At 59.0% G+C, this 15,463-nt stretch overlaps 1 protein-coding gene across 4 annotated transcripts in view; it reads right to left on the reverse strand.

Moving 5' to 3' along the window:
- Positions 1 to 15,463, reverse strand: part of ZNF236 (zinc finger protein 236) — a 55,848-nt gene that overhangs the window by 11,069 nt on the left and 29,316 nt on the right. For 3 of the 4 annotated variants that reach the window (XM_054693986.1, XM_037508393.2, XM_054693984.1), the window contains 11 exons: positions 14,884 to 15,087; positions 10,587 to 10,728; positions 9,871 to 10,131; positions 8,391 to 8,644; positions 7,641 to 7,742; positions 7,072 to 7,223; positions 5,712 to 5,815; positions 4,022 to 4,173; positions 2,418 to 2,627; positions 1,200 to 1,485; positions 622 to 725 (listed from right to left, as the gene is read on the reverse strand). In XM_054693986.1, the coding sequence (XP_054549961.1) occupies positions 622 to 725; positions 1,200 to 1,485; positions 2,418 to 2,627; positions 4,022 to 4,173; positions 5,712 to 5,815; positions 7,072 to 7,223; positions 7,641 to 7,742; positions 8,391 to 8,644; positions 9,871 to 10,131; positions 10,587 to 10,728; positions 14,884 to 15,087 (1,971 nt within the window). The remainder of the gene's footprint in view (positions 1 to 621; positions 726 to 1,199; positions 1,486 to 2,417; positions 2,628 to 4,021; positions 4,174 to 5,711; positions 5,816 to 7,071; positions 7,224 to 7,640; positions 7,743 to 8,390; positions 8,645 to 9,870; positions 10,132 to 10,586; positions 10,729 to 14,883; positions 15,088 to 15,463) is intronic. The other variant, XM_054693985.1, reaches the window with a different exon arrangement.

The raw sequence follows: 15,463 nt of genomic DNA on the forward strand, positions 1-15,463 counted from the left end.
GCAGCGCTTCGTGTCCGCTTTTGCCTGGGCGGCGGCAGCCAGGCCCGCAGAGGAGGCTGCGCTGGGCAGGCGGGCCTGTGCCTAGCCGCGGGGGGCCAGCTCTTGGATGGCACCGGCAGGGAAAGGCTGGTCGCCCCGGACAGTCTCGGGGGTAGAGGACGTCCTGGCTTTCCGCGGCCTCGCAAGTCCGAGAGCAGCGAGGGGCACACCTGGCTTGGGGGCGCCTACAGGACCGAGAGCTGTGGGGGGAGTGGGGAGAGGGCCCGGGAGGCAGGGACAGACTGGAGCTCTCCATCTCGTGCGGGAGCCGGACTGACCCCGGTGCCCACAATGCCCCTCCCCCGGGTTCTCCTGGCCCCCGGTTCCCACAGGACCTCGAGGAGCCAAGCCTTGTCAGCCCCAAGGGGCGACGAACTGGCAGAGGCACTCGAGGCTGAGTGAGGAAACGAGACCCCTTGTCCCCGACACATGCGCCCGCTCCCTCGTGCCATGCGGGCTCCCCAGAGTGGGCTCCCGGCCCTCCGCCTGGTGCCCCGGCTCCTACCCCCGACGCCCGCGGCTGAGGGCGCCCGCACGCGGACACAGGCCACCTGGCGGCACGGCCGTAGGCGGCGCCCTCACCCGTGTGGGTCTTCACGTGGCAGTCGAGCGTGGACTTGACGGTGAAGCTCTTGCCGCACTCGTCACACCTGTAGGGCTTCTCCCCGGTGTGGATCCGCACATGCCTGGCCGGGAAGCACCTGCCGTTAGCGTTTCTGTTCAACCCCACACGAAGCCTCCGAAAGCTCCAACTCCTCACGTAACAAAGACCCGCGGCGCTGACACAGCTTCACGCCAGCACACAGCACCCTCAGGAACCCAGATGCCAGCCAAGAGAAGCGAGGCAGCGCCTCACAGCCAAGGCGCCCTCGCCAACGAGCAGCAAGACCCGCCGGCCCCAAGAGAAATGGGGTGCGAGGGGGCAGCTTACAGGAAAAGCGGCACAGCCACGGTTACCCCGAGCTGGACTCCGGAGCACACCCAACTGTTAAGACGCCCCCCGCCAGGAGCTCCCGCGGCCGGGCCGCACCCACGGCGGCGCCTCTGAGGCCGGGAGACGCGCCGGCGTGTGGGGGACGGGCAGCTCCTGGCCGGGCAGGACGCTGGAGATGAAGTGACAACGAGCGGACAGTGGGGCCTGCCCGAGCCGCCGCGCTCACCTCACCAAGTCACTGGGCTTCTTGAAGCTCTTGGGGCAGTAGGAGCAGCAGTTGGCGAACCGGGGCTCGGCCTCGAGCTCCGCCTGCCGGTCCCGCAGCTCGCTGATGCGGTCCTTCTCGGCGGCCGACTGCGCCAGCACGCGCTCCGACACCGTGGCGCCCTCCTGCGGCCGCGCCCTGGCCAGCTGCGCCGTCTCCTCCGCGGTGAAGGTGATGACCTCGGGCCGCGCCTTCCTGGCGACAGCGCCCCGCTCCGCGCCCTCCTCCTCCTCCTCCAGGCAGGCATCTGGGCAGAGCGCGGGCATTACAGACGCGCACAGGAGCCGAGCGCCAGCAGAACAGGCGGCGCACCCTCAGCAAGCCGTGAGGGGCACGCCCGCCCCGCCGGGCGCTGCTGAGAACAGTAACGGGCTCGGGGTCTGCTGAGAATCTCAGCCCACAGGGCCCGAGGCTGTGTCCTCAGAAGCCGCCTGTGCCGCCTCGGGCGGAAGGGGCGTTCCCTCCGACGCGGAACGTTAGTGACCCAGAGAGCAGGAGGGGCCTCCAGCGCAGCCCCCCGCAGGCTCCCGGAAGCAAAACCTAACTTGGAGAATCCCATGTCCACACGCTCCCGGGGACACGCAGGCTGCGCGCGCTGCCTGGATGGGCGCCACGGTCGCCAGCATGTGACAGGAAAGGAGGGCTGGGCGGGCGCTGCGCCTGGATGGCGACTAGTGGGAGCAAACCCCCTGCTGAGACCCCACAGCAAGGACAGGCCTGTGGGGCGGGGGGGGGGGGGGGGGGCAGGGACAGGGAAGCAGGTCGGGACAGGGAGACGAAGGCCCCAGCGGCGGGTCGGCCTTCGTATGTACCTAGTGGGCGGACGGGGGGCGGGCACTGCCTGCAGTCCTCCACGCCGCCGCGGCCAGCACCAGGAGCAACGCGGCCAGCACTGGTCTGCGCTGATGGAGGCCTGTGCTCGCCAGCCTCGCGCACAGCGAGAACACACTGGTGGGCGGGCAATCAAGTGGCCTGTGACCCCGAGACCACGGGGCGGGGCTGCGGCATGGGGTCTGGGCTGTGGGGAGTGGTGACCGGCCGTTCCCTTGGCGCCCTCTGGGCTCCCCGCAGATCTTGCGCTACTTCTACTCCAGGAGACAAGCGCGAGCCTCGAGGGCGCCGGCAGCGAGTCTGGCCCTCAGCGGCGCATGGCCCCGACGGCGCCACCCCGGGCAGTACCTCCTCCGGCCTCTCCCGGCGCAGACACGGCGGAGGGGGCGGCCTGGTGCCTCCGCATGTGCTTTTTGCAGTGGACGGTGGTGCGGAAGCCCTGCTCGCAGAACGGACACTTGTAAGGCTTGGTGCTCACGTGCGTGGCCATGTGCCTGGTGAGGCTGCCGTTGGTGGTGAACGCCGCGCTGCAGATGCTGCAGCTGAAGGCCTTGACCCCTGGACAGCGGCGACAGGGAAAGGGCACGTCAGGACCTCAGAGCCACCCGCGGCCGAAGCAAACCAAGGGTGCCCCAGCACCCTCACAGGGCCCACACCGCGGTCTCCGGCTCTCGGGCGCCGGAGGGTTCCGAGGACACGCCCACCGTGGACCCAAGGCCACGGGGCATTTCCCCACCGATGTCAGGTTCTGCCCGTCCCCCAGAATCATACTGGCAATATAGCTGTCGCTCCTACGCAGAAATCAGTCCTCAAACCCACCTTGTTTCATCGTTCCCATAACAAGTGACTTAGATTAGGTCCCTAAAAACCTGCCGCGCCTCTACGCAGCATGGCCGGCGGGGCCTGAGAAGACCTGGTGCATGCACAGAAGCGGGCACTGCCTCCAGCTGCCCTCGCACGCCAGGAATGCCTGGTTCCCCAGTCCCAGAGCTGCCACCTCCCTCCCCACGGGCACCCCACGTGGTGTCCCCCTGCTCACGCGCTGGTCTCAGGCGTGGCAGGCTTCCGGCACCGGCGACCTGCCCAGCAGCCCCACAGTCCCTGCCACGCTGACCCACGGACCAGCCTGCAAACGTGTCCCTGCTGTCTGTGGGCTCTGCGCACAATGCTCGTCCCTGCGCACAATGCTCGCTGACAAGGCCTGGCGCCGCACCACCACCGCAAGGAGCGGACACGGCGCGGACGCACTGGCGATGAGCAGATGGAAGTGACATTCAAAATACCCTTAACTCCAGGCCATGCATCTGACAAAGAGACAGTGAACTCCACCATGCAGTTAGGGTGCAGAGGGCGCCTCGAGAACAGCGTAGGGTGAGAATAGACTTTCTCCAAAAAGCACACGAAAAGATGCTCAACACCGCGGGCATCTGAGAAGTGCACGTCAGGACGCGGCCAGACGATGTCACGCACAGAAGGAATAGCACCAACAATGGTCAGCGCTGAGGAGCAGGAGAACCAGGAGCCCCTCCCACTGCTGGTGTACAAATAAGGGGGGCCGCTTGGGAAGACGAGGTGCAGTCAACGCTCAGGTTTAAACCAGCAAGGCCTCGCCCAGACAGAGTGGGACACGCGCCACAGAGGCTGATGCCAGTCAGCACTGGCCGTGACAGCCCGAAGATGCGGGCCGCACAAGTGCCCACAGCTGCTGCACAGCAGGTGAGTGGTTGCCCCACAGGGGTCACCCTCAGCTGTGAGAGTGATGGGTGCTGACAGCCTGCACCAGGAAGGCCTCCACACCGCTGGGTGGGGGACGACAGGGTGGGCGGCCACCAGCACAGCGTCTGCTGACGAGCCACGTCCCTGGAGGCCAACTGGCAGAGAAGGCCACGGAGGTGGCTGGTGGGGCCGCGCCTGGCACGGGCTGGGGGGGCGGGTGAGAGGGTGGCCAGGACCTGTGTGGGTCTTCTCGTGGGACTTGAGCACCCCCGATGACACGAAGCCGCGCCCGCAGAGCTTGCACTTGTAGGGCTTCTCCCCGGTGTGTGAGCGCACGTGCTGCTTCAGGTGGCTGGACTTCTTGAAGCCTTTGCTGCAGTAGTCACACCTGCCCACGACAGGGAGCGCAGTGACTGCCCGCCCGGGCCCACCCCATCCCCGCCTGCGGCCACCTGCGCCCCAGCCCTCTGACTCCAGTTTCTTGCTCCCAGCCCGTGAATCCTCCAGTGGCCCAGGGGCTGCATATTTAACCACTCAGAAACTCTTTCTTTAAATGCAGTGGCAAGAAAACTTAGCACCTGCTGCTCCCCTGCTGTGCCGTGAGACACAGTGAGCCCCTGCTCTGCGGTCAGCAGCGCCCGTGAGTCTCCACGCTGGGGCAGGCCGTTACGAGACCCTCTGGATTACAAAATAGTTTTTGAAACAGATTTCCTGCAGCTATTTTGCATACGTAAGTATGAAGTATTTTCCCCCACGGTAGTTGTGGAACTATGAAAATTAACTAGTGATTATAAATTTCAGGATTCCTGTTCATGCACCACAAAAAAATAAAAATTAAGACAGCCTATTCTGCTCCATGTCCCTATTTTTCTACTTCTGAAGTTTCACTCTGTGCTGGGAGGTTAGTAAAACTCTCAGCCTCAATCTCCCAAGACCCAGATCTGCAGCAGACACCCCCAGGGTCCGCGGGAAACGAAAAGCTGACAATAATTTACACACAGACACGCATGTGTGGGGCTCCGGGGAGTCACCTACTAGGACAGACATAAGCAAACAGCATTCTCCAGTCACTTTGCAGAGAATACTGGGCGTGAAATTGGGATCAATTCTAGTCCACGTGTCAGCAGAAGAAAGCGATCTGTTTGCAGGACTAAATCACTCGATGCTGAAAGCTTCTCTGCGCAGGAAAGCAGACTTTCCACAGCAGTCACGACCACCAGCGCTGGAGAGAGTGCGCAGCCGTGGAGACGCAGCCTCCCAGCCTCACGGCTGCTCCCAGTGCAGGCCCTGGTCGGGACTCCAGCTACCACTCTGGCCCAGCCCTTGTCCCCAGGGTCCAGGCACAGTGAGGCCCTGTCTGGCTGGAGGCAGCCATGCCACCATTCTGGCTGCTCCTCCAGGAGGTGTATGGGGCCAAGCTCCTGGTGCCCACAGAAGCAGCCCACAGAGCAGGTGGCCAGGTCACGAGGCCATGCGGCTTTGCCCTCATTTTCCACCTCACACTGCAAACGGCAGCGCCGTGATCAAGGTCTAGCAAAAGACTCTTGGGCTTGGGGGAGAAGCCTGACCCCATGAGTCCTACCAGAAAGTCACATCCTCTCCTCACAAGGGCCAGGAGTGCAACCTTCTCTCCCTGCTGGCCCAGGCTCACTCTGCTAGGCTCTCAGCCATTCGGGAGCCTTCTCTTGCTGACAGATGTGCACCCCGTGGCTTTAAACGCCAGTGCTGAGAGCTCTGACATGTGCGCCTCAGCCACCCCCCAAGCTCTGAGCAGGTGCCCTGCGCGGCCTCTGCGACATTTCTGCCTGAACAGCACTCTTCATGACCCAGAACCATCCTGGTCATCACACTAAGCCCTGCTGCCCGAGGGCCCCCTTGCAGGGACGGTCATTCACCCTTCTGCTGCCAGCCCGGGCGCAGACCCACCTGTAGGAGCGTCGGCTCTGATCCTCGCTGGCCTCCAGGAACGGGGGGCGGGGGGTCTGCAGGTCCAGTTCCTCCTGGGATGACTCCTGAATCAAACGAGTTGTCTACGATTTAACACAAGCACAAGCAGACTCCTGAATGTCCAGGGACGCACGCAAAGGACCTCAAGAACAGCGAACCCCTGGCTGCAGGAACATTCCACAATGGGATTTAAGAGGCAGAGAGAAGCCAAATAGATCACCGCAATCCCGAGGTCAGACCAATACTGAAAGTCACTGAGGCCAACTTTATTAAACGTTTTCTTCTAATTCATTATACTACGAAGTTGAATCAAGCACAGCACGTCACTTCCCATACTCACTGACGCATCCTGGGAAGAGACGGCCCCTCACCTGCTCCGCACTGGGCGTGCAGAATGTCCTGTTTCTAAAGACATTCAGTCCCTCATTGATCACAAAGACCCAGGGAGCAGGACACGTTGTTCACCCCAGGGGCTGTGGAGTGTGGGGCCATCACCCCAGGCACTGTAGCCCTGGGGCACAAGAAGAGCTGGGTGGGTAGCTGCTCGAGGATGCTGCGTGCGCCCACAGGATGGAGTGGAAGTGACCTTTGGGGGAGGGACAGACCTGGGCAGACCAGGTGCTGCAGCACGAACCTCCCTGAGTCCCAGCACCGAATGGGGTGAGCCCGATCCCACCCCAGTGAGCTGGGGCCGAGCCCTAGGCGGAGGGCTCTGGAGCGTAGGCAAGTGGCTGAGGGCAGGCTCCAGGCCTCGGAGGCAGCACCTGCTGTCAACCAGGTCACATCCTCGACAAGAACAGGCTCCAAGGCTGTCACTGGGGGCAGCCCAACAGCTGGCCAAGCTACCAACAGCGGCCTTTAAGGATAGGGAACAACGGACTGGCCAATCATCTCCATCACAATTAAAAAATTTCCAAAAATGTAAAAAATCAAAGCAAAACCAAAACTTAAATGCCTCTAACTTGATTTGGATATAAAATTAATTGTGGCGTTCAATATTTATTTTAACATGTAAGCATTCACTGTATTTCCCTCCAACACATTTAAGATTTCACAAATAACAAGCGCAGGTTCGGGGTGAAAGCAGCACAGGGTGCGGCGGTGGGGAGACACTACCCTCTCCTGACCTTCCCGCTTGTCGCCAGGAAGACAAGCTACATCGCGGCAATGAAATCTTTAAGGAAAACTGTTTTCAGGAAAATGAAAGACTTACACACCAAAACTAAAGTTTTTCTTTAAAGTCACTGTGTTCAGCGGTTAGCAGCAGGTCCTGTCCTCTAAGCGAGCAAAGCCTGAGCATGGGCGGGGCGGGGCGGGGGCGCAGGGCCCCCGCACTCACCACGGGCACGGCGTCCGGGGCAGGCGCCTGCAGTAGGTCCTGCTGGTGGAAGCTGGTGGAGAGGGCCTGGGATTCTAAGGTGCTAGAGTCTTGTAACTGCTGGACAGGGGGAAACTGAGTCTGCTGATTGTACGTGTCTGTCACTGTAAAACCTGAAATAAATTAAAAACAACGGTTTTATAAAGACACTGAAATTAGGCAAAAGCGGCAAACAACGGGCGCTCTCACACCTGTGCTCCCGGTGTCTCCTCGGGCCAGCGGCGGGCCGGCGCTCCCGGCACACGCAATGGCAGCTTGCTGGCAGGCTGAGGCCACCCCCACACACACGTCACCCCGAAGCCTCAAGCTCTTCTGCTCAATTCCCACCCTCCCCCCAACTAGAAAGCACAAGCAGAATGGCTGTGAAATCTGAGCAGGCCGAGAAACAGCACACGTCTGCATGCTGATACACAAGCCACGTGAAAGGTTATTTCACTTCCTAAATTTTGGAGGGACCGTAAAGAAACAAAGCTGCTGCGAAATAAAACCCAACGCGGCCCGAGCGCGCGGACCCCAAGCCGCACACTGACCCTGGGGCAGGCCGGCTGGCGCGAAGGGCTGCGCTGCAGGGACCTGCTCCTCGAACTGGTCCATGTGGCCCTGGAGCGGGGGCTGCGGCGCCACAAACCTGTCTGAGGGCGAGAGTGAGAAAGGAGGGTCACAGACTTGAAGAGCTCAGGCCTACCTGACTCCACTCTGAGGAGCAGGAAGGGGTGCAGAGCTGTAATCTCCTGACTTCCAGGCTATCACCCGCAGTTCCACCTGCAACAGTCAGTTCCATAGGGGACACCCCAGACACAGCTGCATTCAACAGCTATTTAAACCCTTCCTGGGTGTGTGGGAACCCGCCCGCAGACCAAGTGCCCGCGGGGATGCCCATGAGCAGAGCAGTGGGCGGGTCAGCAGCTGTCCGCGGCCGCAGGACACACACAGCGGGTGCTGGGCGCAAGTCCCAGCCCACGGGCCTGCGTCCTGCAGGAGTCCCCACCGGGAGGGAGAGGCGAGGCTGGCCTCCAGCGGCCAGCATGGGGAGCTGCAGGCCGCCCGAGTCGGGCCCAGCTGCAAGACACTGCTGACCGCCACACGGTCCTGGGCCGAAAGCCAGACGTTCTCAGGACATGAAGGCGGTGACTGCAGGCGCCTGCCCCCCGAGGTTGCAGCACGCAGACCTGCACATCCACACGGCACGAGTGTGGAGTCAGGGGAAAGGGGGTGGCGCGGCCGGCGTGGGAAGGGCCCAGAGCCACACGTGCGCTTCCACGCGCGAGCCCAATGCTCACCTTCCTCCGCTTCCAGAGGCTGCCCTGCCAGCTGCTGGCCGAGCCCCGTGTCCTCCGAGCCCACGACGTGCTGCGGCTCCAGGTCCAGCATGGCCGCGGGGTTTGCGGTGACCGTGTCTGCAGACGGTGGCAGCTCGGCACCCTCGATCTCCACCTGCATCTGCGCGGGCACCTGCGCGCTCTGCGGCTCCGCAGCGCCACCATCCAGCAAGGTCGCCTGCTGGTGCTGCTGGAGTTGCTGGGCGAGCTCGTACCTTCAAAACAGAAGCGACAGGCGGCTTATCGGAGCCCGCGGCAGCCACGGCCTTGGAGCAACCCTGAGCAGGCCCAGCCCACCCCCTCGCTTAGTCACCCCGACGTCGCGACGGCAACACACAGGCAAACTAGACACTGGCCACAGTGCTGAAGAAGTCCTGTGGCCTCCTCTTTGAGCACTCAGACTGGAGGGGTGAGGCAGCAGGGAGGACGGAGGACAACACGCACCAGAACTTTTTCGAGCTTGAGAAAGTAAAGCCAAGTTCATGTTTCACAGTAACAGTCCCCCGACACAAGCGCCGCCGAGACTCAGCTCAGCGGACGGCGGCGCTGACCAGACAGCGTCCTGACCACGTGTTTAGGCCACACAACTAGACAGGGCATGTTGGCCACAGGTCCCACCGACCACCCTCCCCGACTGTAGACAGCAAGGCCAGGGGCCCCTGACAGGACCCAGCGTGTGCGCCACTGCGGCGATGCGCCTGAGGAGCGAACAGGAGCTGAGCGAAGAATCAGCCCACTCTGAAGGGGGCTCAAGCCACGGCCGCTGCCGGCACCAAGAGACCAGAGGCTGCAGCCCTCTTGGGATACCATGTCCAGCCCTGCAGGGTCCACCTGAGGCTGACCCCAGAGTCCCTGCTGGATCCAGCCTCTCTCCTCCACCCAGGTCTACGCTGGCTGAGAGGAGAGAGCAAGAGCAAAGCCCTGGAGCGTCACCCAGGCCCTGCCAGCCGGAGGGTTTCCCGACCTCACCACAGCGCCCTCTGGGCCGCTCCCAAGGCAAGCACGGACGGTGTCTAGGGCATCCGAGACGGTATCTGGGGCATCCGCATGCTGCCTGGGGCTGGCAGGTTGGCCTGGAGGCGGCAGACTCCAGCACGCAGGGCCCTTGGTGCCACACACCTCCCAAGCAGCCACGGCCTGCGGTGGCCTCAGTGTCACCCAGGGCAAGCAGTGGCCCTCATAGGTGGTCCTGTGCACGGCCGCAGCAGCCCCGCGGCGCCGAGTTCGGGCTCCCCACACCAGTACCAGAGCGCGGCCCCCCTGGCCTCCTGGTGGGGACAGGGCAACTGCCAGGCCACTGAAAGGAGCAGCCAGCCCCTCGGCTCCTGGTGGCCCCAGGCAGCGGGGTGCCATGCTGCGAGGGGGCGGGCTCCCGTGGACCCCCAACTCCTGCAGCACGTGCAGCTACCACTCCACTGAGCAGCGCCTGTGTCCCACCGACCTGTGGGTCTTCATGTGCTTCTTGCAGTTGAGCGAGGTCTTGAAGGTCTTCTGGCAGTAGGGGCACATGTAGGGGCGCAGGTCGTTGTGGATGCCCATGTGGCGCCGCAGGCTGCCGCCCGTGGTGAAGGCGCCGTTGCAGATGAGACACTTGAAGGACTTGAGCCCGGTGTGGGTGCGCAGGTGCGCCTTCAGCACCCCCGCGGAGACGAAGCCCCGGCCGCACTGTGGGCACTTGAAGGGCTTCTCGCCCGTGTGGGACCTGGAGGAGCAAGCGGCTGACTGAGGTGGCGCCTGGCTGCTGAGGTCACAGCTCCCAGCCATGGCACCGAGGTCGGACCCGCCCTGCGTGTGTGCTGCCCCTCGCCGCCCGTCTCCCGGGATGAGGGCCTCCGCGCCCCGCCGCAGCGAGCCCAGGCTGGCTGGGAGCCGGCGAGGACGCCAGGAAGCCCCAGGGCAGGGCTCTAGAGGCAGAGGCCCCACGCGGGCCGGGCCAAGGGCACGGCAGGGGCGGACAGATGGGTCAGTGGGGGTCTCTGCGCTAAGCAGCTGGCCCAAGACACTACAGAATAAAAATGTCAACTGTCAATAAACATTTCGGGTCCAATGTTCCATTTAAAACGCAAAAAGGGCCACAACGCTCATGGGGCCCTCCCAGTCGCCATGTGGCGGGGCCACCCCGCACCCACATTGCCCTGGCGGGGCCGCAGGCCTTACCTGATGTGCTGTTTCAGGTGGCAAGATTTTTTATATGCGCGATGACAGTAAAAACACTTGTACGGTCTATCTGCTTCATTTACAAAATTATTATTAAAATAACTTTGAAAAAACTGGTTTCTCGGAATAGGCTGGATAAGACCTAAAACCAAAAGAAAATCAGGAATAAGTCACCAGCAATGCTACCAAAAAAGGCAGATGTCCAAAGGTGCCGCTTCACCCAGGGTGCACTGTGATGAGCCGAGGGCGACCCGACGCTGCAGCTAAGCGCTGCTTTGGGTTGGCAGCCATGAAAGAGAACCTTGGGAAATACTTAGAAGTTCGACAGGAAAGACTTTCAACATAAGAAATGCCTGCATCGCCGATGACTACCCTGCAAGCTGGAGCCCGTTTTTAATGAATTTCTACATTCACTTACAAGCGAGCGTCTGCGGACATGGAACTTACACACATATAACCAAAATTTAGCTTAACGGGACCTAAAGTCCCATCTTTGCTCAGTACGAAGACCACGCGAGGGACTGTGGCAGCTTCTGAAACACCAGTAAAAGTGTTTAAACAATCTTCCCACCACTCAAATGAACTGTACAAATGTATAACAGTAGGAATTAATTTTATGTGCTTTACTGACAAAATGTACATAAAAAAACAAGGAGGAGGGCCTCCCCGGTGGCGCAGCGTTTGAGCGCTGGGTTGCGAAGCTGCCCGCGGCCTCTGCGGCGCCGGTTCGATCCCCGGCTGCTCCCCGGCCACCGGAGGAGGGTCCCACATGGCGTGCAGACCTCTCCTGCCGCCCGCTGCTCCCCTCAGCAGTGTACTTCAGTCCTTCTGCCTGCTCTGCTCCCCACTCTGGCTCTGGTGAATTCTCTCACCCTCCCGTGCTTCTGACTGTACCCAGTGCATGTAAAAACAAAACAAACAAACAAATAAAATAAATAAATAAAACATGCCTCTACTAAAAAAAAAAAAACAAAAACAAGGAGGAAAACATGGGAAGATGAAATAATTTCAGCGCTTAGTTGAATTCTGTAAGAGCCAGGCCTGTAGAGAATGAGCACTGGGCGGCTCTCAGGAAGCACGGCCCTCAGGGTGGCCTCTGCCGCCCCGGGGACCGGACGACGAGTGAGACGAAGCACGGCCCCTGCACCTCCAGCCACAGGGGAGCACGGTCCCCGGGGCGGCCGCCGCTCGGAAGTCAGCCACCCAATGGGGTGGTGAGCTTCTCCCTTGAGCGCTGCAGTGCAGACACTCAGCTCATCTGCGGGGACCTGAGTGGCTTCAACACATCTCAGGTCGCACCCCACTGAGCCCCGTTACCGCGGCCACTAGCAGGAGCACTGGCAGCCCCAGTCCTGACAGCAGAGTCCAGCGCATCTTAGAAACCCCTCCCGCCCCTGCCTCTGCAGAAAACCCGCAGCCAGGAAGCCCGCAGCCAGCCCCCTGCTGCCGTCCCTCCCACCCCTGCCCCGGGGCTCTGGACCCACGCGCCGCAATACACAACTGTCCATCAGACACAACCTCACGGAGTTTCTTTTCTGCAACAGACGTCTCTGGTCAAGCTGCTGCCCTGGACTGCCAGCTCCTGTCTGCCCCTCCCCCACCCGGCCCAGGCCCCAGGCGCCCAACCGCTTGACCCCATCCCTTGCCAACCCACACGAGCAAGCTGCACGCCCACTGACCTCTCCTCAAGTCATTCAGAAAACCATGAAAGAAAAACTAAAGACCTTGCACAGTAAATCCCAAGGGGACCATCGAGTCCGGCGAACTCTGACAAAGGAGGCTGCTGTGTGCAGACCTGAGGGCCGCCCGCCTGGTCTGTAACAGTTTACACAGATGCCAGCATCTCGCCAGCCCCTCCTCCGCGGTTTCCAAGGCGCCGGCCGCGAGCTCCGCCCTCCAGGCCAGACACCCCCGCTGCTGCCCATCGCCACAACGTTGCCACAAAGCGCAGCCTGAGTCCGCAGAGGGGCAACAGTCTCAGGGAGGCGCCCGGCTGCGCAGCAGAGGCCCAGCTGGCTCTGGGTCTTACGCAACAGGGGGGGCGCGGGGGGATAGATCCCCACTTCCAGCCTTTTAGGAAGCAAAAAACAGCCTCATTTTAAAAATGCTATATTTTTCATCTATAATATTTTGCACCCAAAAGTTCTGTTAAAGAGTTAGACTAATTACAAGGTTACAATCTTGGAAGGCAAAAAACCTACAGTAAAAGGAACACAACTAAAAGCCCTTGGGTCCTGGCCGCAGGCAGCCCTTCCTACTAGACATCAGGGCTTTCCACGGTGTGCTGCTGTTGTCGAAGGAAACCACAATTCCTAAAGAAAGGCATGACTAAATTTTAGTTAATACACAGCAACAACAAACTACAAATGTCCTGGATCTTCCTAAAATTCCTTCGATAATAACAGAAGAAAAAGCTTTATCTGCCATGGTTTGGGGAAAATGCATCTCCGTCTTCATAGCGCCATGTAGTTAAAATCTGCTTTTTGACTGTTCACTTAGAAAAAGTAAAACTACTTAAGTTTAGAGGAATTGATCCTTTTTTTTAGATTTATTTATACATACAAGAGCTGGGGTACAGGCCAGATGTGCGGGAGGGTGAGAGGACTCACCAGAGACAGAGCGGGGAGCAGAGCAGGCGGATGTACTGAAATCCACTGCTGAGGGGAGCAGCGGGGACAGGAGAGGTCTGCCGCGCCCTGGGGTATCTCCCTGGCTGGCTGGGAATCGAACCGACGCTGCAGAGCCTGCAGACAGCTTCACAGCACCGCGCTCAACTGCCTGCGCCACCTGGAGGCCGGGAATTGTGTCTTGTAAAGTTATGTTATACCTAGTCTTTTCTGCTTTCTTTTCATTTTTGAGCTTTTAACCTATGCACTTATTTTCATTCTTTCATGCTTTGTTAAGATATACTCGTTAGGAGCTTTAGCTTTTCTGATGAACACTCTGGTCCATCTAATTTGTTTATACAATGTTCCCATTTGTGGTATATAATTGCAGTTTTGGGTCTTTTTTTCCCATATAATTAAATATTACATGGCTATTTTCTATTATGTTTTCATCTAACTAATAAAAGCAATCAAAGACTGTTCTGAGAATTTGAAATTTTCCTATACCTACAATGTGATCAACTTCCCTTCATGGACATTTGAAAGGGTGTGTGTGTTTTAAAGTGAAAGAATCTGTGAGGCTGTTAGTTAGCAAATCAGTGTTTTCATATATGCATGCTTCAATCCTCTTGTTTTACTGTGTGGTTCACAGTAAGACCTGCCTGACAACACCTCCCTACACAGGTGACTCTTCCCTTCTTCTTATTGCTTTGGTTCATGTACTTTGATGCTATGCTCCTAGAAACGTAAAGGTTCATAATTACTAGTGGACTATGATTTATATTAACTCAAAATGTCTCCCTTTATAGCACTTAAACTGAATTTACAGTATACTGCATTTTGCTTGACATTTAGACAGACTACATTTCTTGCATTTAAGACAATGGTGAAATACAAGCACTACATAAAAATGTAAATTCTAACAGAATTTAATGAAGTTTCTTAAATTTTATTTAAGCACTTATAAAAATGACTTTCCGGGCCTCCCCTGGTGGCGCAGCGGTTGAGCGCTGGGTTGCGAAGCTGCCCGCAGCCTCTGCAGAGCCGGTTCGATCCCCAGCCTCCAACGAGGGTCCCACATGGTGCGACAGACCAGTCCTGCTGTGCCCGCTGCTCCCCTCAGCAGTGTCCTTCGGTCCTTCTGCCTGTTCTGCTCCCCGCTCTGGCTCTGGTGGATTCTCTCACCCTCCCACGCTTCTGACTGTACCCAGTGCTTGTATAAATAAATCAATCAACCTTTAAAAAAAAAAAATGACTTTCCAGAAAATTCTCAAGCGGTATTTTCTCTCTAGTTAACATAACTGAAATTCGGCTTGATGATAACAGGACCCTCAACGTACAAAGAATTTAAAGGCCACCAGTTTCCTCAGCAGCCCACATAGCACCTATCAGCACCGTGGGGGGAGGCTGAGCTGAGGGGGACAAAGGGCTGTGAGCCCCGAAGTGAGGCCCGTCGCCTCTGACAGTTCCACGGAGGCAGAAATTTCCCTTCAGTAGGCTTGATACGCTCACACCTTCACTTACGCACCGTTTTTCTGTCTGACAGAGCTTTAGGGTTTTAGTTTTGACTGCAGAACTAACTGGCCCGCAAGAAAGTAAAAGACGCTTTACCAACGCAGTGCTGAGCCCGCTGAGCCGGGGGGGCCGGAGGCCGAGCAGCCCTCGGTGGCGCCGCAGGGAAGACGTCTTACCTACGTCGGTGATGAGAATCGGCTCCTGCAAGGGGATGTCGGGGACCGGGACGCTGGCCTTGCCCGCGCGGACCTTGGCGGGCTTGCGCTGGTGCCGCATCTTCCGCAGCTCCGTGTGTTTGAAGTGGGAAGCGATGTGAGTCTTCCTGTGGCCTGAGGTTCGGAACTTTTTGTCACAGTGGGGACAAGCGAAGGGTCTGACTCCTAATAAAAATGAAAGAAAATGCAGAATTATTTCCAGAAAAGACACCTTCCTATCAAACCTGGCATACAATGCTGCCATTTCAATATTTATTTGAATAGCCAAATACCTGCCCTCTCACGCTTCTCACCTCACAGATGCTATCAATCAGCTATCCCCTTGTGTGCACACAGAGTGTGGAAGAGCTGGTCAGGCACGTAATACGGCATTATAAGTTGAAAAGGATATTTACGATTTTTAGGAGACAGCCTTGAAGCGTAACATAAGGATAACCAAACCACCAGCAGTCCCTAAAAACAGCCCAGTGTGAGGCTTCAAGGGGTGCGCGTGTGCCCCCCCAACCTGTGCCCCCTACTCCCACCTCCGAGGGGCAGAGGT

The sequence above is a fragment of the Talpa occidentalis genome, unplaced genomic scaffold, assembly GCF_014898055.3.
Source record: "Talpa occidentalis isolate TD23 unplaced genomic scaffold, MPIMG_talOcc4v2.1 talOcc4.13, whole genome shotgun sequence".
NCBI classification, from domain to species: domain Eukaryota; kingdom Metazoa; phylum Chordata; class Mammalia; order Eulipotyphla; family Talpidae; genus Talpa; species Talpa occidentalis.